Source organism: Cherax quadricarinatus, chromosome 32 (assembly GCF_038502225.1).
Source record: "Cherax quadricarinatus isolate ZL_2023a chromosome 32, ASM3850222v1, whole genome shotgun sequence".
Taxonomy (NCBI): Eukaryota; Metazoa; Arthropoda; class Malacostraca; order Decapoda; family Parastacidae; genus Cherax; species Cherax quadricarinatus.
Window position 1 is genome coordinate 27,066,990 of NC_091323.1, and position 21,867 is coordinate 27,088,856.

Consider the following 21,867-nt stretch of genomic DNA (forward strand, 5'->3'; position numbering starts at 1 on the left):
AAGATTAAGGACCCCAGTGGAAATAAGTTAGACAGTCCTCGATGACGCACTGACTTTCTTGGGTTATCCTGGGTGGCTAATCCTCCGGGGTTAAAAATCCGAACGAAATCTTATCTTATCTTATCTTGCCCGGAAAGGTAGTGGGGAGTGACCTGAGGGCCTGCTAGGAACCCAGCAACCCATTTTTTGGCCTATGACTTTGCATTATTTACATATAATTTGAATCATAATAAACTTTAAATTGATTTGATTTCAATGTTTTATGACTAATGCTTTGAGCCATTAAATAGTCTCTTCTACTCCTCTTGAGTTTCATAGGAAACAAAAAAATAAAATGGGAAAATATAATATGACTGGTTTAACATTTTCTTTTCATAGTGGACAATAAATATTTGTATGAACAAAATTGTTAAAGGATCAACAAATAGTAAATTTGCACAGGAGCATTAATGATAAAAAAATACGATATGTATATGTTGGCACACTTTAAATAGTGACCTGGGCCAGCATCCAGCCAAGTCCTGATTGATTATGGTATTATAATACTGGGTGTGCAGGTCCAAGCTGCAGTTAGTGTAAGATGTAGACTTTTGCTCCAATGCTTTGAGCTGATAAGTCATTTTTATTATAAGACATTTATAGCAAAAACAAGAAGTTTCAGTAAGTTATTGTTGGGTAGCTGAGGTGTAGTCTCTTCATATTATATTGAAGTGGTTAAAGAAGTACTTTTTGTGGCTTGTATGATTCTTAATTTTTCTTAACGAATACTAATACAGCCTCTCCTCATTTAGCGATGTACTGATTTACCAATGACTTAGACTTATGATGGGCTCTGACCAGTATGCATATGTAAATAATGTATATTAGAGCTGATTTCCTCTAGTTTGTTCATTACAATATACAGTACACTACTATATAAACATTTAAAAATATACCAGAAATGTTATAAATGGTGCAGAAGTAACATTAAAACAATGTCAATGATGGTTGACACAAACCCACTACCATTATAGTATGCTCTTCACTTAGCTACGATTTCATTTACTGGCGTGGTCTTAGGAGTGGAATTCCGTCGTTAAGTGAGGAGATGCTGTAATGGCTAAAAATAGCATCAGTCTGACAGAAATCAAAATGTTAAAGCTTCAGTCCATTGAGTGTAAGGTGCTATTTTAAGATTTTGAGGAAAACTAGGAAGTTTCAATGACCCAGCAAATACAGTGTATTTTGATTATATCTTGTAATAAGGCTATAAATTAATTAAAATAGCAGTAAATTAGTATTGATAACAGAAATTTGAGTTAGCCGAATGTTAGTAATAGCAAAATAATATCTACATTTTGTCAAAAGCTTTCAGTAATGAAGTAGTTCCAGTGCTGTAAATAGTAAAGAAATATCCTGATGGTTTATTCTTCATTGTGAGTTGAGTGTTGTGCAGTATTCTTTTTAACTAGTGATCAGTTACCCCCCTGAAGTACAGTATTAGATACTTGATTGACTACCAAAGAATATGCAGTCTTTTTTTTTTTTCTCTGTGATTTCTATTAATTTCTCATAAAACTAGGTTTTAGGCAACAGCACCATCCCTGTTCAAAATAAATTTGGAATTTATGCAGAAAAATTTTGTACAGTAATGCATCCATATGCCTGCCTATCAGTATTGACTTGTCTTTGTCAGTGGCATTGAGCTTTATAATTTTGACTGCCTTTTTTTTTCACTATGGCATTTAACTTGCTTCTGTGTGTAAGATGTGATGTTTCTAGAGCTGTGGTATTGTAGCCCATTTTTGTATTCACCTATGCCAATAATATTTTGCATGTAAAAAAGCTTTCAGAAGCATGCTTAAAATTTGTACTTTTATTGTAAAAAGCATCAAGCAAGAAGTCTCATGCAGAGGTTGAGGTGATTGTAATTTTCTTTCATGTATGTACAGTATATATTTACCAACTAAACTTGCTTCCCAGGTATACATGAAAATCTGTGCGTGTGTGTGTGTGTGTGTGTGTGCGCGTGTGTACGTGTACGTACTTAGCATTTACGAGATTCTGTGAGTCCTCCTCCCCTCAAAAAAAAAAAAAAAAAATCTATCTCTGGCCCTTTATTACTAAGGAAAACCGTGAAAAAATATATTTAAAACTATATTATATTACATTCATGGGGTAGCACCAAACCTATTTTCTTAAAGCACCAAGTAAATGGGAGATGTAGGGTGTACAGGTCTCCCTCCACATTCGCGACGGTTAGGGGATCAAGAACCTCGCGAATGTTGAAAAATCGTGAATGTTTGGTGCACAAATGTATTGTTGGGAAATATAATAATAGCATTTACTTAGCCTAACAATACTGCTTCCTTAACCTATTGAACCATGAACAATCATAAAACACATGAAAACTTTGTAAAATATTGTACTAGTGCCAGCCCTCCAGTAAAGGTGAGAAAAACTATAGAATTCAAGAAAGAACTCGTAGCAGAGTACCAAAGTGGGAGGAGGAAGAGAGAGGAGAGAATGTGCCGCCTTCAGTGATTCTACAATATGTACGATACTAAAGCAGCACAAGTCAGTAAAGGCTATAGCACCAGCCAGTGATAAAGTGTAGCATTAACAGTGTAGCAAGTAAGTTAAGCAATTAATTGATAGAAAAAGGACAGCACAAAACTGACTCCTCCAATATTGTTGGAGTTACATAGGGTGACTGACAAAACCGGTCTCTAGTCTCTACTTCTGCTGTCGCCTCCACCACCATGTATGGCTTATACTCTGTGGCCCTTATACACCCAACAACAACAACACGGCAACACTCATGACATACTGATGTATTTTATTCTTTCTAGAGTGTGTGTCAAGTTTGTTATTAATATTGTTCATTATGTCATATTAGATGAATTGATAGATAAGCCATAGAGTTGATATTAGTGTCTTATTGAAGGACTATCTTGTCCTATCTCCAAACAAACTCTGCCACCGCCACAATTCCTAACATATGTAATGACATATTTTAAATATGATTGGGCTGCTGGGAATTCGCGAATGTTCGAAGCCCGCGAAAGTGGAAAACGCGTATGTTGAGGGAGACCTGTAATTTGGTTTGATCCAAGGAAGGGAAAGATGACTACAATATATAAGGAAAGTCTTTGCCCAACATTTGCAATTGCTATTGTTGGGTATTAATCCTTTCAGTGACCATCATGTGGAACTACGTCATTGAGGCCAGGGGTCCCTCGCGTAGTTCTTTGTCACGAGTTCAGCTCACTCGGATAAGCTGCTGTGAGTGGTAAATTTTGGTCTAGGTACGAGAGAATGGCTCTGTGCAGTGAGTGTGCACAGTGTAAAAAGACATGTGCCGTGTGGTTCATAATGGGAAAAAGCAAACCTCCAACCTGGTTGGTTTCTTGCGATAGTTGATAGAATGGAAGGCATACTAGTGAAATAGCTAAGAATTTGGTTAAACTGAGCAATGGCATTAGCTTAAAATAGGGCTTAGTGGATGAAATTGCCAGTGTGTAAATTGCATCTTGACTGAGTTTTCCTTCAGATTTACAATTTTGGTGTCATTACCTTTGGAAAAAAAATTCTCTTGCCATTTCAGAAGAACTTTTTTCAAGTGAACACTGAAAGCAATATTAATTTCAGGGGTCCAGACAGTAAAAGGGTTTATCAAATACATTGATTCTTATTGTGATCATTGGTTAATTTTTGGTGGGGTCCATACTTTTATGGTCAAAATTGGTCAAGAAATTAAAACCATAACAGTCACTAAACAGTATTTTGTTTAACAAGCATTTGGAATAGGGCTGCTTTACTATTAAAGTCTTGCTTAAGTTAATGTTTCAATTACAGTTCCAGAGCACTGTGTGACAGCAGACTTTATCATGTGTGTAAATGTTTGTAATACAGGCCAGTTTCTTATGCCGTATATTTAATTTTGTATACAGTATTTCTTCTAGATGCAGATTTTTTCTTCAGTCTTTGTTCTTCCAGCATGCTGTTCCATTCTTTCCATTCCCTACCTTCATACTTTGTCACAGATTGGCTTTTGTATGCCTCGGTACCTATATATCACATAGAAATATACATCAATGCTAAAAACCATGAATCTCCAAATTATTTATACTGGAAAGTTTCTTCCTCTTCAGACTTTTAACTAAAATTTCATGTTCTTTGTGCAAAAACTATTTTTAGTCTTTGAAACCACTTCATTTATGAATGTATTGAAAGAGCTTTTGTTTTTGTTTGTGCAGTGACTCCAATACCAGAGAGCTCACCTGTAGTGGAGAATAAACCAGGAGATGCTGTATCTGCCATGTGCCAGGAACTCTCAGCAGGGCTGTCCCTCCTCTCGAATTTTTCTGACCCCTTCTCCTCCCCAGAGAGTACTTCACCTGCCCACAATGCTTTCACTACAGCAACTACTACTGTCACCAGCTACACTAATATTGCGAGCACGGTGGTAGCGACTCAGCATGGAATACCAACATCACAAGGAGGTATGAGTAATTTATACTTTACTCCCATGTTTAAAATAGTTATCCTTTGCTTAAGAACTGTAAGAATAGTTCAGTCAAAAATTAGGATAAGCGAGTAATTTTGCCAATAAGATCCGTGAGAAATTGTGCTATAAGATCCCATGTTATAACTAGAGGTGTAGACTGTGAAAGTAATTTTTTTGTAATTTGAGTTTTTCCATTATTATTATTTATTCCTTCTTATCCTTAGCATCCCTTTCTCTTATTTTTTTAATATCATTTTTTGGGCTTCAGTGAGCATGGTGTTTAGCTCATAGTCATAAGTTAAACTTAGTGCCATTGGGAGGACTTAATTAAGTTCGTAATTTAGTAGAAGCTTAATAGTTAATTCTTATGCCCATCTCAATATGGTTCTTATAATTCTTATTTGAGAAAGTAAAAGGGAGAGCATGCACTGCCCTACCACTGAAAGGTAAAATGTTGGAATGTTTTTACTTGCCCAGATAATAAATATGATGCTGCAAGAAACATCGATCCTCATTGCTTGAATTATTGACCGATTTTTTTTAAATAAAAGATTGTTGGAGTGCCTTACTTTTGTTAATTCTCTCATTTAGACAATTAGATGCTGATAAACCAGTGTACATAGGATTAAAAGCATTGGCCATAAGTATGTCAATCCCCCTACTTAATGATAGTATAGCATTAAATCATTTTAATAGATTTGATTCTCTACAATGTTTTCCTTTTTAGTTATGAATATTTTTTTTATTAACACACTGGCCGATTTCCACCAAGGCAGGGTGGCCCGAAAAAAGAAAAACTTTCACCATCATTCACTCCATCACTGTCTTGCCAGAAGGGTGCTTTACACTACAGTTTTTTAAACTGCAACATTAACACCCCTCCTTCAGAGTGCAGGCACTGTACTTCCCATCTCCAGGACTCAAGTCCGGCCTGCCGGTTTCCCTGAACCCCTTCATAAATGTTATTTTGCTCACACTCCAACAGCACGTCAAATATTAAAAACCATTTGTCTCCATTTACTCCTATCAAACACGCTCACGCATGCCTGCTGGAAGTCCAAGCCCCTCGCACACAAAACCTCCTGTACCCCCTCCCTCCAACCTTTCCTAGGCTGACCCCTACCCCGCCTTCCTTCCACTACAGACTGATACACTCTTGAAGTCATTCTGTTTCGCTCCATTCTCTCTACATGTCCGAACCACCTCAACAACCCTTCCTCAGCCCTCTGGATAACAGTTTTGGTAATCCCGCACCTCCTCCTAACTTCCAAACTACGAATTCTGTGCATTATATTCACACCACACATTGCCCTCAGACATAACATCTCCACTGCCTCCAGCCTTCTCCTCGCTGCAACATTCATCACCTATGCTTCACACCCATATAAGAGCGTTGGTAAAACTAGACTCTCATACATTCCCCTCTTTGCCTCCAAGGACAAAGTTCTTCGTCTCCACAGCCTCCTAAGTGCACCGCTCACCCTTTTCCCCTCATCAATTCTATGATTCACCTCATCTTTCATAGACCCATCTACTGACACCTCCACTCCCAGATATCTGAATACATTCACCTCCTCCATACTATCTCCCTCCAATCTGATATCCAATCTTTCATCACCTAATCTTTTTGTTATCCTCATAACCTTACTCTTTCCTGTATTCACTTTTAATTTTCTTCTTTTGCATATCCTACCAAATTCATCCACCAACCTCTGCAACTTCTCTTCAGAATCTCCCAAGAGCATAGTGTCATCAGCAAAGAGCAACTGTAACAACTCCCACTTTGTGTGATTCTTTATCTTTTAACTCCATGCCTCTTGCCAAGACCCTTGCATTTACTTCTCTTACAACCCCATCTATAAATATATTAAACAACCACAGTTACATCACACATCCTTGTCTAAGGCCTACTTTTACTGGGAAATAATCTCCCTCTTTCCGACATACTCTAACTTGAGCCTCACTATCCTCATAAAAGCTCTTCACTGCTTTCAGTAACCTACCTCCTACACCATACACCTGCAACATCTGCCACATTGCACCCCTATCCACCCTGTCATATGCCTTTTCCAAATCCATAAATGCCACAAAAACCTCTTTAGCCTTATCTAAATACTGTTCACTTGTATGTTTCACTGTAAACACCTGGTCCACACACCCCCTACCTTTCCTAAAGCCTCCTTGTTCATCTGCTATCCTATTCTCCGTCTTACTCTTAATTCTTTCGATAATAACTCTACCATACACTTTACCAGGTATACTCAACAGACTTGTCCCTCTATAATTCTTGCACTCTCTTTTGCCCCCTTTGCCTTTATACAAAGGAACTATGCATGCTCTCCTCTTCAAGGGGGGCTCCTTGGCGTGGTGAAGAGGCTCTTGGTCTGAGGAATTAGACCTATCGGTCTTCTTCCTCAGACCGAACCTAATTACCCCCCAATCTCCCCTCCCCTATCCCATCCTCCCCATCCTCCCCTTTTTCCTTTCCTCCTCCTCCTCCCCACTCCTCCCTTTTGCCCTTCCTCTTTTTGTCCTTTGGGATTTCTCCCACAGGCGCGCTAGTTCCTGGGTAGGAGAAAGGACACCGGGGTCCATCCCATTCCGTTGAGGTTTCTTGGCGGTGGCGTAGTTTGCCGTGGAATCTGGATTGCCTAGGGATGTCCCGATCCCTCTCCGGTATCCCGGAGTAGCTTTGGGTGTCTTTTGGGCGACGGGTGTAGCTCTGGAAGCCACCTTTCGGATTCCGGGGGTGGTGGCTGAAGGAGGTATGCTTTGTGGCGGATATCCGGCCGCCCTCTCTTTTGTCCACCGAGGTAGCTCGGCAGATGTGAGGTTGCTATCCCAGATTGCTGGTTTACTGGCATGAAGGGTAGGGTATGGCACGGGTTCCATGCTGCATCTGCGCTACTAGCGGTGTCGAGTCCTCTTGGGCGCGGAGGGAGATTTCTGGCCCTTTCATCCCTCCTAGGAACTATCCCTCCCCGGTCCCCCCTTTTTTTTTCTTTTTTTTATTTTTATTTTCTTTTCTTCTTTCTTTTTTTTTCTTAAAAACAAAAAGAAAGAAGTAACCTAACCATGGCAGCCCTAGTCCATGAACCTGGTACCCCCGGGCCCCTTCTTGATACCGCACCCCGTTCTGACCCCGCCTCGTCTTTGGACCACTCTTCAGACATTCCTCATGCCTCTGTACCTATTGCCGGTGCTGTTTCCTCACCCGCTTCAGGTACTGAGGCCTCGACTGACTCCTTCGATTTATCAGACCTTCGCTCTCCTCTGACTATGCTTCCGGCCTCTCCCTCTACGGTGCGGCAATTTTCAAATCGCCGACCCGTTCCACGTCGGACCAACTCTGGTCCCACGCCTAAACGTCAACGACAATTACCTGCTGATGATACTTCTCCACCTTCACCTTCTCGTTCTTCTCAGAAACGATCGACACGTCCTTCACTACCTTTCCACGCTCAGTTTCAGACTGAACAGTGGACTAAATTCTTCACTTTACGACCAACTTCCTCTACTGCCTATCTTTCTGACCATAGTATTGGCAAGGCACTCCTACGCCATGTTGGTAAAGATATTTCTTTTCATGCTCTTAAGAGCGGTACGCGCATCATTACCGTACAGAATGCTACCCAGGCTCGTGAGCTCTCTCGTCTTTCCCATATAGATACTGTTCCTGTCACCCTTGAAAAACATCATTCCCTCAATTCTTGTAGTGGTACCGTTATTCTGCCCCATACCATAGTTCAACAAAATTTCCAGACATGTGGCACCGACATTCTAGAACAGCTGGAACTCCAAGATCTCCCAATCCTCAAGGTAGACACTTACGTTCTTCCTGCCCGTGGGCGGAGACGATACCCTAGCAATGTGGCTCGTTTAACTTTTGACAGCCGAGAACTCCCATCCTCCGTTTATATAGCAGGACATCGGTTACAAGTTCGAAAGGTGATCCCTACACCACAACAGTGTAGAAATTGCTGGCGATTTGGCCATCCAGCGAAATATTGCAGATCTATCGCCGAATGCCCAGTCTGTGGTGCCGATGACCATTCTAATACGTCTTGCAATCGATCTCCCTCTTGCCTTAACTGTCATGAGGCTCACCCTTCGTACTCTCGCCGTTGTCAGGTCTATTTAAACGAGCGGGAAATCCGTTACCTCAAAGAGACAGAAGGTCTCCCTTATGCCATGGCAGTTTCTCATCTCCGCCTCCAAGGGAGACTCCCACGTGTTTCTTATTCCCGTGTTTCAAAACGTCCCCCCACTTCTGGTATCCCATCTTCTACACCCACCTCTGTGGTTACCTCTCCCATAATCACTCCTGTATCTAATCCTTTTGCTGTCCTCGGCTCAGACGTCCCTACTTCAACGCCTCAGTCTAATCTCGCTTCTTCGAGTTCTCTCTTACAAGCCTCAGTATTGACGAGACCTCGTACGACACCTCTTCCCAATCGTCCCTCTACTTCTCAAAAGTCAAAAAAAGGTCCGGTAACACCTCCTACCCATCTTCCACCTCCTCATTTTACCCTCCCTGTCTCTGTCCCTAGTTCTTCCCCTCTCACTGGCTCAGTTACAAGTGCAGAGGTTCACCCTCCTCCTCGTAATGTACCTTCCTCCCCTGTTCCCTCCCAAGTTTCTTCCTCTTCTGCCACCTCCCAGGTTCCTGTCTCTTCTGTCCCCTGCCACGCTTCTCCAGTTCCCTCCACCCTTTCGCCCCCCCCTACCTTGGTACAGTCCAATACAGTTCCAATCTTTACTCATCCTCCCCCTACCATTCCCAATATTGTCTCCCATACGACATCTCTGAATTCCGAAACACTTGAAGCAATCTCTGAATATATTGCAGAGACCAAACCATCAATGGACACTGATCCACCTTCCGCTCTTCCTCTCTCCTCTGCTCCATCTGCGCAACTCCTTTCTTCACAGCGCACCGTTCCTTCGCTGCTTGAACATTTTCCACTGCCTCCGCATGTGGACTTTTCTAACCCTTCTAGTCCGTAGGAACCCTTACCTGCGGATTTCAAGTATCTTTATCATTGCCAATCATGGCCTTTTTACAGTGGAATATACGCGGCCTCAGGGGTAATCGGGGTGAGCTTCAGATGTTACTCTCCCAGTTTGCCCCTGTTGGTGTTTGCTTACAGGAACCAAAATTACACTCTGCTGTTATTTCTCACATCTCAGGCTATAATTTATTGTATTCTTCAGATCCTTTTCCTGATGGGACCTTTAATGAAAGTGCCCTTCTTCTCCGCACTGATATTCCGTACCATCAGCTATTTGTTCATACTTCGCTGCATTACACAGCAGCCCGTATCCACTTACATAGGTGGTATACGCTCTGTTCTTTATATCTCTCTCCTTCTCGGGCATTATCTATTCCGGATTTTGCCTTCCTTGTTTCGTCATTACCGCCACCGATTCTGTTACTTGGTGATTTTAATGCCCACCATTTCCTCTGGGGAGGGTCTCACTGTGATTCCCGTGGAATTCAGTTAGAGGCTTTTCTTGCCACCCACCCCCTCCATGTTTTAAATACAGGTACTCACACCCATTTTGATCCTCGGACTCATACTCTCTCTTGCATCGATCTCTCAGTTTGCTCTTCCTCCGCCGCATTAGACTTTACTTGGTCTGTTCTCCCGGACTTACATGACAGTGATCATTTCCCAATCATTCTTACTTCCCCTTCATATTCGCCACCTCTTCGCACCCCACGCTGGCAATTTAATCGGGCAAATTGGAACCTTTACTCACACCTGACTGTTTTTAAAGAGGTTCCTTCTTCGTCCTCCATCGATGAGCTTTTACACCTCTTCTCGTCCTCCGTTTTCACCGCAGCTTCTCATTCTATACCCCAAACTTCGGGCAGGCATTCTCAGATATGCGTGCCTTGGTGGTCTCCTGCTTGTGCTCGTGCAGTACGTTTGAAACGTGCTGCATGGGGCAGGTACCGGTACAATAGAACCACAGAGCGACTCCTTGATTTTAAACAGAAGCGTGCGATCGCTCGCCGTGTCATCCGTGACGCTAAACGCACTTGCTGGCGAGATTATATCTCCACCATCACCTCTGCTTCCTCTATGAGTGCAGTCTGGAAAAAAGTACGAAAACTGAGTGGTAAATATTCTCCTGACCCGGCTCCTGTTCTGCGGGTTGCCGGTGTTGATATAGCAAACCCACTAGATGTTGCCAATGAAATTGGCAATCATCTGGTCCGTATTTCTCAGGGACTCCATCTATGCCCCTCATTTCTTTCCTCAAAGTCTGCCAGAGAGTTAGCACCCTTGGACTTTTCTTCTCTCAGAGAAGAACAGTATAATGTGCCTTTTACACTTCAAGAACTGGAGGCAACACTCTCAGCTTGTCGATCATCGGCAGCTGGGCCCGACGACATTCATATTCGTATGCTACAACATTTACATCAGTCAGCCCTTGCAGTCCTATTACGCCTTTACAATCTTATTTGGTCACAAGGAGTTCTTCCACAGCTGTGGAAATCCGCCATTGTTCTCCCTTTCCGCAAACCAGGCACTACGGGACATGAAACCTCCCACTATCGTCCCATTGCTCTTACCAGTGCAGTTTGCAAAGTAATGGAACGTCTAGTAAATAGACGTTTAGTGTGGTATTTAGAGACACACAACAGTCTCTCCACTCGTCAATATGGCTTTCGTAAGGGACGTTCTACCATAGACCCCTTACTGCGCTTGGATACGTATGTTCGTAATGCCTTTGCGAATAACCACTCAGTTATTGCCATATTTTTTGACCTTGAGAAGGCATATGACACAACTTGGAGGTATAATATTTTAGCCCAAGCCCACTCCTTAGGCCTTCGAGGCAATCTACCATCCTTCCTTAAGAACTTTTTAACTGACAGGCATTTCCGTGTTCGGGTTAATAATGTGCTCTCCCCGGACTTTGTCCAAGCTGAAGGTGTCCCCCAGGGATGTGTTCTGAGCACAACACTTTTTCTCCTTGCTATTAATGATTTGGCCTCTAGTCTTCCATCAAATATTTGGTCATCACTCTATGTTGATGACTTCGCTATTGCCTGTGCAGGCGCTGACTGTCACCTCCTTACAGTTTCTCTCCAGCATGCAGTCGACCGTGTTTCCAATTGGGCCACCACACATGGGTTTAAATTTTCCAGCACTAAAACCCACCAAATCACTTTCACTAGACGCTCTGTCATCTCTGATCATCCTTTGTACCTCTATGGCTCACGTATCCCTGAACGTGATACAGTCAAGTTTCTGGGCCTCCTCTTTGATCGTAGGTTATCCTGGAAACCTCACATTACCTCTCTGAAGGCAACTTGTCACAGCCGGCTGAACCTTCTTAAAACCCTTGCTCATCTTTCGTGGGGAGCTGATCGTCGAACCCTCCTTCACCTACATTCCACCCTTATTTTATCGAAACTTGATTATGGTGACCAGATCTATTCAGCGGCATCTCCTGCTACTCTCTCTAGCCTTAACCCCATTCATCACCAAGGATTACGTTTATGCCTTGGTGCTTTTCGCTCTTCCCCTGTCGAAAGCCTCTATGCAGAAGCGAACGTTCCATCCTTATCCGATCGCCGTGATGCCCATTGCCTGCGCTACTATGTACGCTCTCATGATCTCCGCAATCCTTCCATTTATAGAATGGTCACTGATATTAGTAGACATTCTTTATTTGTTCGCCGCCCCTGCTTACTCCGTCCCTTCTCTCTTCGCCTTCATTCGCTCTTGTCTTCTCTTCAACTACCACCTTTCTATGTACATGTAGCATCTCACTTTTCCCTACCCCCCTGGGAAGTTCCAGCTGTTCGAGTCTGTTCTTTCTCCCTCCCTTGCTCGAAAGCCCAACTGTCTACGGTCGCTTCCCGCTCTCTTTTTCTTGACCACTTTCACTCTCATTCTCATGCCATTGCTGTGTACACAGATGGCTCTAAGTCTTCTGACGGCGTAGGATTCGCAGCAGTGTTTCCGGACAGCGTCGTACAAGGGCATTTACTATCTTCAGCTAGTATTTTTACTGCTGAATTATATGCCATCCTTACAGCACTTATCCGTATTGCATCTATGCCTGTGTCATCATTTGTGGTTGTCTCAGACTCCCTTAGTGCTTTACAGGCTATTCAAAAATTTGATACACCTCACCCCTTAGTCCTCCGTATCCAACTTTGGCTACGCCGCATCTTTACTAAGCATAAAGATATTGTTTTTTGTTGGGTCCCTGGTCATGTTGACGTACAGGGCAATGAACAGGCAGACACTGCTGCGCGGTCAGCAGTACATGACCTACCAGTTTCTTATAGAGGTATTCCATGTACGGACTATTTTGCTGTAATATCTTCCCACCTTCACACCCGTTGGCAACAACGTTGGTCTACTATGCTCGGCAACAAACTTCAGTCTATTAAACCGAGTATAGGTTACTGGCCGTCTTCTTATCACCAGTGTCGAGGTTGGGAGACTACTCTCTCCCGTCTTCGCATTGGCCATACTCGTCTTACTCATGGATATCTCATGGAGAGGCGTCTTGCTCCTCTCTGTGAGAATTGCCAAGCTCCATTATCAGTCAGCCACATTCTGTTGGACTGCCCACTTTATCAACGAGCACGCAGAATTTACCTCTGTCGTCGTCTTCGCCCCGCTGCTCTCTCTTTACCTTCCCTTCTCGCTGATGGACCCACCTTTCATCCGGACTCTCTTATTGACTTTTTGACAACGACTGACTTACTTCACAAATTCTGATACTTTCAGCCCTTTCTACTTGTATCTCTTGCTACCCTCTACCCCCGTACTATCCCCTGCCCCGCTGTTTTCTGTAACCTGCTGATCATCCCCCCTCCCTCCTGCCATCCAATTCCCTTGCTTCCTTCCCTACCCTGCAGCGCTGTATAGCCCTTGTGGCTTAGCGCTTCTTTTTGATTATAATAATAATATGCATGCTCTCTGCCAATCCCTAGGTACCTTACCCTCTTCCATACATTTATTAAATAATTGCACCAACCACTTCAAAACTATATCCCCACCTGCTTTTAACATTTCTATCTTTATCCCATCAATCCCGGCTGCCTTACCCCCTTTCATTTTACCTACTGCCTCACGAACTTCCCCCACACTCACAACTGGCTCTTCCTCACTCCTACAAGATGTTATTCCTCCTTGCCCTATACACGAAATCACAGCTTCCCTATCTTCATCAACATTTAACAATTCCTCAAAATATTCCCTCCATCTTCCCAATACCTCTAACTCTCCATTTAATAACTCTCCTCTCCTATTTTTAACTGAAATCCATTTGTTCTCTAGGCTACCTTAACTTGCTAATCTCACTCCAAAACTTTTTCTTATTTTCAACAAAATTTGTTAACATCTCACCCACTCTCTCATTTGCTCTCTTTTTACATTGCTTCACCACTCTCTTAACCTCTCTCTTTTTCTCCATATACTCTTCCCTCCTTGCATCACTTCTACTTTGTAAAAACTTCTCATATGCTAACTTTTTCTCCCTTACTACTCTCTTTATATCATCATTCCACCAATCGCTCCTCTTCCCTCCTGCACCCACTTTCCTGTGTTCATTATATTGCAACTTTGGTGGTTTATTTTTATATGAATTATAGTATTCTTGCAATGAAGTTTGGGCAAAACATGCCCTGTTTATAATTTTTTTTTTTAAGCTAATCTGACTTTAAATTACAGTATAGGAAGATACTGCCTGTGTACAGAGTGAAATGTAGGGATAGCATTTTTTAAATTTTATTGCACTTCTGGTTACTGTACATTATAAAAGAAAATAAGTGACAGAATTTTAAATTGAGATTTGGCATTTTCAGTTTTGATGCCATCTGTTGAACCAATTCATGAAGAAAACCCATGGCCAGGACCAGAGATCAATGGACAAACTTCATCTTTAGTTGAATCAACAGGAATTGAAGCTAAAAGGTCATTAGGAGAAGAGTGGCTTTCACAGTTTAATACTCATCCCAAAATTACGAATGGAACAACTACACCTCCACCAGGGTAAATTTAAGTCGTATATTTTCTAAGACTAGAAACAATAACCTGTAGTGCTTTGTTTAGCAATTAAACTTTTTTTTGCAGCAACAAATTAAAATTCATAAATGAAGGGGGATGTAAATAATGCACTAAAAATATCTAACCAAGACAGGACTTGCAGCAGTGGGTTCAAGTTGGAAGAATTTAAATTTAGAAAGGTGAAGAGAATGGTGAGAGAGTTCAAAAGGAAAGCAAATGATAGTGGGAGAGGCACCATCAAGAAATTTGACTGAGAATAGGAAAAAAAATTTGGAGTGAGATAAAAAATTTAAGAAAACCTAGGGAACAAATGGATTTGTCAGTTAACCCTTTCAGGGTCCAAGGCCAAAATCTGAAGTGGTGCTCCAGGGTCCAAGAAATTTTGAAAAAAAAAAAAAAATTATTTTTTCTTACAGAATCAACCCTTTGACTGTTTCAGGCCCCTCTCTGAAACTGTCATTCTATGTCGCTCAATTTTTGAAAAAAAAAAAAAAAAATACTTTTTCTTATGAAATGATAGAGAACCTTTTCCCGATGGTAATGACACCAAAAGTTCGAAATTTGGTCGAAAACTCATGGAATTATGCTCCCGCGAATTTAGCGGTCTCGGCGACATATGCGTATCGGCGATTTCGCCGACTTTGAGCCCTATTTTCAGCCAATTCCATTGTTCCAGTTGACCAAACTCATAGCTATTTCTTTAGAACTCCATTTTATCTATCAGCTGAGTACAAGAAATCTCCCATTTATTAATTTGGACTACCCAATATGGTGGTCAGAAATTGGCAATTTGGCCAATTTCACGCAAACTAAAAAAGATGCCAATTTCAAAATAGGGTCCAGAATAAACAAGGTAGACATTCGTGGCACTAAAATAACATATGCTCTGTTCATTAGTCACATCTCTAGGCCCCTCTTATATTATTATTACTTTCTATTTTGATTTTTTATTCATACAAATAAATACAAAATTTACTGTTATGCAGACTACTGCATTATTGTAAAAATGGTATGAATATCATCAGTGCACTAGTGAAAGAATATCAGGCTCCCCAGTTGACGTGTATTGGACGTGTGGTGTGATTTATTTACTCCTGAACATTGGTAAAAATCAAACATTTCCGCTACTTTGAGCTCAGTTTCAAGGTCGTTTTCATCGTCAAAGTAATGAAAATCATCTCTATTTCTGTAATATGTTTTCCATTTTATCACCTAAGACCATGAAAACGCGAATACAGTGGACCCCCGCTTAACGATATTAATCCGTTCATGAGAGCTCATTGTTATGCGAAATTATCGTTATGCGAATGAATTTTCCCCATAAGAAATAATGGAAATCAAATTAATCCGTGCAAGACACCCAAAAGTATGAAAAAAAAAATTTTACCACATGAAATATACATTTTCCTACACACAAAGAGAAGGATACATGCACAATAGTATAGTAGTACATGCACAGTATATATTGTGCATGTACTACTCTACTAAATGAAGAATAAATGACACTTACCTTTATTGAAGATGCAGCAATGACTGATGAGACACTGTGTCCTGGGAGTGCCTTTTCCTCCTGAGTACTGTAGGTCCTGTTTGGCATTTTCTTCCAGAACAGGCCTTATCACACTGTGTATGCCACTACGATTCTTAAATCTCTCAAACCAACCTTTGCTGGCTTTAAATTCACCAATATGAGCACTAGTTCCAGGCGTTTTTCCCTGTTCACCTGGGTGTTAGTCGACTGGTGTGGGTTGCATCCTGGGAGACAAGATTAAGGACCCCAATGGAAATAAGTTACAGTCTTCGATGACACACTTTTTTGGGTTATCCTGGGTGGCTAACCCTCTGGGGTTAATTGCTTCTTGGTATTCTCAATAAGCCACACCAACAACGGTGCTACAGCAGCAGCAGCAGCTGACAGTGCTACAGCAGCAGCAGCTGACAGTGCTACAGCAGCAGCAGCAGCAGCTGACAGTGCTACAGCAGCAGCAGCAGCTGACAGTGCTACAGCAGCAGCAGACAATGCTACAGCAGCAGCAGACAATGCTACAGCAGCAGCAGACGGTACTACAACAGCAGCAGCAGCTGACGGTGCTACAGCAGCAGCAGCAGCTGACGGTGCTACAGCAGCAGCAGCAGCTGACAGTGCTACAGCAGCAGCAGCAGCAGCAGCAGCTGACAGTGCTACAGCAGCAGCAGACGATGCTACAGAAGCAGCAGACGGTACTACAGCAGCAGCAGCTGCTGACGGTGGTACAGCAGCAGCTGACGGTGGTACAGCAGCAGCTGACGGTGGTGCAGCAGCAGCAGCAGCTGACGGTGCTACAGCAGCAGCAGCAGCTGACGGTGGTACAGCAGCAGCTGACGGTGCTACAGCAGCAGCAGCAGCAGCTGACAGTGCTACAGCAGCAGCAGCAGCTGACAGTGCAGCAGCAGCAGCAGCAGCAGCAGCAGCTGACGGTGCTACAGCAGCAGCAGCAGCTGACGGTGCTACAGCAGCAGCAGCAGCTGACGGTGCTACAGCAGCAGCAGCAGCTGACGGTGCTACAGCAGCAGCAGCAGCTGACGGTGCTACAGCAGCAGCAGCAGCTGACAGTGCTACAGCATTAGCAGCTGCTGATGGTGGTACAGCAGCAGCAGCAGCAGCTGATGGTGGTACAGCAGCAGCAGCAGCAGCTGATGGTGGTACAGCAGCAGCAGCAGCTGACAGTGCTACAGCAGCAGCAGCATCAGCAGTTGACCATGGTACCACAGTATTTCGATAATATTTCTCACCCTTTTTACCACAGGGTTGGCACTAGAAGCTTTCTTGGGGCCCATGGTCACTTATTTTGCAGATAAAATCACCAAAAACACTGTAATAATACGAAATGTTACGATTGTATGCTTGGATGTTACCGCGGAGGCTGGCTTGTAAACAGTGCCACCGGCGGAACCTGTGAGGCTGGCTCAGGCCGCACATTAGACGCGTCTCGGACGAACAGCGTTGAGCGGGTTTTTTAGCGGTATGCGAGGCAAAATCTTAGCGATAAAATGTATCGGTATGCGGGGGTCCACTGTACAACGATAAATACTATACGAAAATACACCTCAAAGTCGGCGTTCTATTCCAAAAAAACGATCAGTTTTTTTTTTCTCATTACGCAGTGTGTGCTGCAGGATTTTTTTTATGTGGTGCACACTGACCACACAGACCCATTCTCTCACCTGTGGGCCTACCAGCTTTCTCCCGCTTGATTTGAAGCCGCTAGAATTATTGAGTATATATACGTCTAGAAACATTGGCTCGTAAGACGTATTTATACGTCGAAAACAGTCAGAGGGTTAAAGAGCATATTTTTGTGAAGGTAATAAGACGAAAAAAAAAAATTCTGATCAGTACTTACTGAGATACAGTGCCAAGAAGTTTGTCCAAGATGATGTGGTGGCGGCAACATCGACGAATTCCACATACGCGCATTACATTATTTAGCGGTTTTTGTAGTTTTTTCTTTTCTTTTCCAATTTTTTTCTTTTCCTACTAACATTTGGGGCCTGAGAGACCAATACTGTATATAATGTATATATATAAACTCACTGTATTGAACACAATAACTGCACTAAAGTTATTATCATATTATTGTTTACCACTGTTGTTTATTACAATAAACATGCACAAATCTTGTATAATACTAATGTTCTATCATATTTACAATCACTGGACATGGTTTTAGAACTGCTGGAGCTTTTGGAACTCCTTGAAACAAGGCACCATGCACAGAGGCACCTTACATTCCTCACACATAAACCTTGTTGTATAGCAGGTGTTCTTACCTGGTACTTCATTATGAGTTGTCTGACAACAGACAAACAAAATTCACCATACGGTGGTCTGTTGCCAGTCTTTATTTGGTACATATTATATGCATTGAGCATTGAAATGTCCATGAGATGGAAGAAAAGTTTCATGTACCACTTGTAACTCTTATGAACACAATCAACAAAACCAATCTGCATGTCACATTTGTCAACCAAGCGCATGTTTTATGTATAATCAATCACTGTCACTGGTTCTCGAATACGTTCATTAGTCACTCGATCAACTTTGCCACTGTCTTGCATTTCATTACCGTGAATGGTTGTCAACAATGTGACATCTCATTTGTCATGCCACCGTAATGCCATGATGTAATTGGCAGTAAACACCTGCACGTCATCACCACGAGCACCTGCGTTGAGCCTGGGCATATGTTTACGATTAGAACGCACTGTGCCACACACATCTGTCTTGTTCACTCGCATGAAATCACTGAGTAATGGGCTTGTGTACCAGTTATCGGTATATAATGTATGCCCCTTACCAAGATAAGGTGCCATCATGTTTCTCACTGTGTCACCTGAGATACCCAATAACATCTTGGTATCTTTCAATGTTTTACTTCCCGTGTATACAGCAATATCCAACATCAGGCCACTGTCACAGTCACAGAGTACAAACAGTTTTATACCAAAGCGTTTCCTCTTGCTCGGTATATACTGCTTGAATGACAGTCTACCTTTGAACAAAATCAAAGACTCGTCAATTACAAGATTCTTGAATGGATAAAAGTATATGCTAAACTTTTGTTTGAGATACATGAAAACATTTCTAATCTTGTATAACCTGTCACTTCTGTCAGGCCTGGTTTTGTCAGAGAGTGCAACATACGTAACAGTAAGATAAACCTGTTCACTGGGATGATTTCACTGAAGACCGGGGTAGAAATTAGCCGATCTGTGGACCAGTATGCTTTTATATTATGCTTATAGACATGAGGCATAAGCATTATTTTTGCAAAAAGCAAATACATTTCTGCAACAGTCGTCTCTTTCCACCTGTGTAGTCTTGACTGTGGTGATATGATCGTATTTGCCATGGTGTACTCAAAATACTTATTACTTTCCCTGACGATAGTTTCCATCAATGGCTGGTCAAAGAATAATTCAAAGAATTGGCCGTGGTTCCAAGGGGACAAGTAGGTAGAATTCCACTTTGAGAGTCATCAAAGTGGTGGGGCTTGGGAACAAAATTGGGATTTTGCTGCCAATCCCAGATACGGTTTGCTGGTGGATACTGGACATCATAGGCTGGTTGTGCGGGTGGTTGTGGTGGGCTGGTGGCTGACGCTCCGCTTTGTCCTTGAACTGATGAGTCGGCAGCGTGGGTCCCAGCCTGGGCTGGCGAGTCACGCATGGCGGTGCCACTACCATCACCACTACCACCATCTACTGATGCCTGTGGTCTATCCATGCCAAGTGTAGCCACATCACCCTCACTATCACTATCTAAACCTGGTGTAGGGCCACAGGATGTACTCCGGGATGTACTCCATCCCCTGGGCACAGCATAGGGTACACTACCCGAGCGCATGCGGCGGCGTACATACCAACGCTTCACTGGTGAATATGATTCCTCACTATCACTACTCGAATGATCGTCAAGCACAATAAAATCACAATCCACGTCACTATCATCATCATTACTGAAGTCAGAGGCCTGGCCACGCGGAAATATTAGTTTTCTCTTGCGTTGAGGCACAACCGACCATGAGTCACGAGTGCCCACACCAGAGGTAGAAGGTTGAGGATCGTCAGGGTTTTCTGCACTATTATCGATATCCTGGTCATTCCTTTCGGTCACTAACTGATCAAAGCCATAGAATTCGTCTTCATTTCCACTTCCATCAGTGTCAGAACTATCAGATAGGAAGAGGAGAGTCCCAATTTTCCGGGGAGTGAGAGCTGACTTGTGACGAGGCATGGTGAACAAGGGTAACTGAGCCGGCGTTCCCACAATGCTATGCGGGCGCCTAGATTTTTTGTTTATGGCGCACACCCACCATGCAGACCCATTCTCTCACATGTAGGCCTATGAGCGCTTTTGCGCTAAATTTGACGGCGCTAGAATTTTGGCGTAGATCTACGGTTTGGACACTCAACGTGAAGCCGTAGATCTACGGGACGGACCCTGAAAGGGTTAAAAACAGAGTTGGGGAGTTGGAGGTATTGGATAGATGGTGGGAATATTTTGAGGAACTTTTAAATGTTGATGAAGAAATGGAGGTGGTAATTTCATGCACTGGCCAGGGGGTATAACATCTTCTAGGAGTGAACAAGAGCAGGATGTGAGTGTGGGGGAGGTGCATGAGGCATTACATAGAATGAAAGGGGGGTAAAGCAGCTGGAACGGATGGGATCAAGACAGAAATGTTAAAAGCAGGGGGTGGGGGGGGATATGTATTGGAGTGGTTGGTATTTTCGTTTAATCCTTAAACAGTCCAAACGTATATATACGTTCTTACTCGTAGTGCCCCAAACGTATATATACATTTTATTTTTCCTGCCTTCAAATTTGGCACGATTGGCCTGAGATGCCTTGTCAGCATAGAATGGGTCCTAACACTCAGTGTGCGCGGTATTAAAAAAATCTGGGACCACTTAGAACCTTGTGGGAGCGCCAGTTAAATTGAGCGCCAGCTAGAGCAAACGGTGCAACAAACACCAAGGATTCACTTATGTAATGTCATATTAACACCAAAAATAAACATACCATGTTAACCCCAAGTTTAGGGTCTGTCTATCTCAATCTACCTCTGTCTGTCTCTGCATCTCTTTCAATCTCTCTCTCTATCTATCTCTGTCTCACAGATACACATAAATACAAGTATACATGGTGTAAATTACCTAGGATAACCCAAAAAATGCAGACAGTGCTATACTCTGCTTGAAGATGTGAGTAAACGTGATGACGAGGCAGTCTTGTGGCTCTCTGAGACAGAGCTAGACGGATAGACAGACAGGGAGCTTGACACAGACAAATACAGACATGTTTGTGTACCAGCGAAAACAAAGTGAGGGCGATGTTCATCATATATCACCTCTAATCTTTTCTTATCAGCTGCCCCCTCCCCCACCCTGTATATGCTAATCAAACATCAGTTCTTATCGGTTATCATCTCATCTTATTGTGTCACTGTCAGGGGTAGACTTCGTTTTTCATGCTTCAAGGGACCTTATTATTCCCTATTATTATTACATATTATTCTCCTCCTCTTCCCCCTCCTCCTACCCTTCCTCCTCCTCTTCCTTCTCCTCCTCCTTGTTATTATATACTTCCACATATCCAAAACATTGCTGGGACATATAAATACTTGGTATATATTCCAAGACAATAGTAAATGGCTAAGGCAGGTGTAAATGTCTACCTGTCAGTGTGTTTGTGACAATTTGAGTACAGTTTCAGTACCTAATACTAATGTCAGAAGAAAGATAGGTTATAAAATGACAAGAACTACTACAAATTGTAATTATCAGAACATA

The 21,867-nt window shown here is 42.6% G+C and overlaps 1 protein-coding gene across 1 annotated transcript in view; it reads left to right on the forward strand.

Moving 5' to 3' along the window:
• The window catches only part of numb (NUMB endocytic adaptor protein), a gene marked incomplete at its 5' end in the record, with an annotated part of 45,395 nt that overhangs the window by 16,285 nt on the left and 7,243 nt on the right, over positions 1–21,867 (forward strand). Inside the window, 2 exon segments of the mRNA XM_070090563.1 lie at positions 4,239–4,484; positions 14,331–14,517. Coding sequence (XP_069946664.1) covers positions 4,239–4,484; positions 14,331–14,517 — 433 coding nt within the window.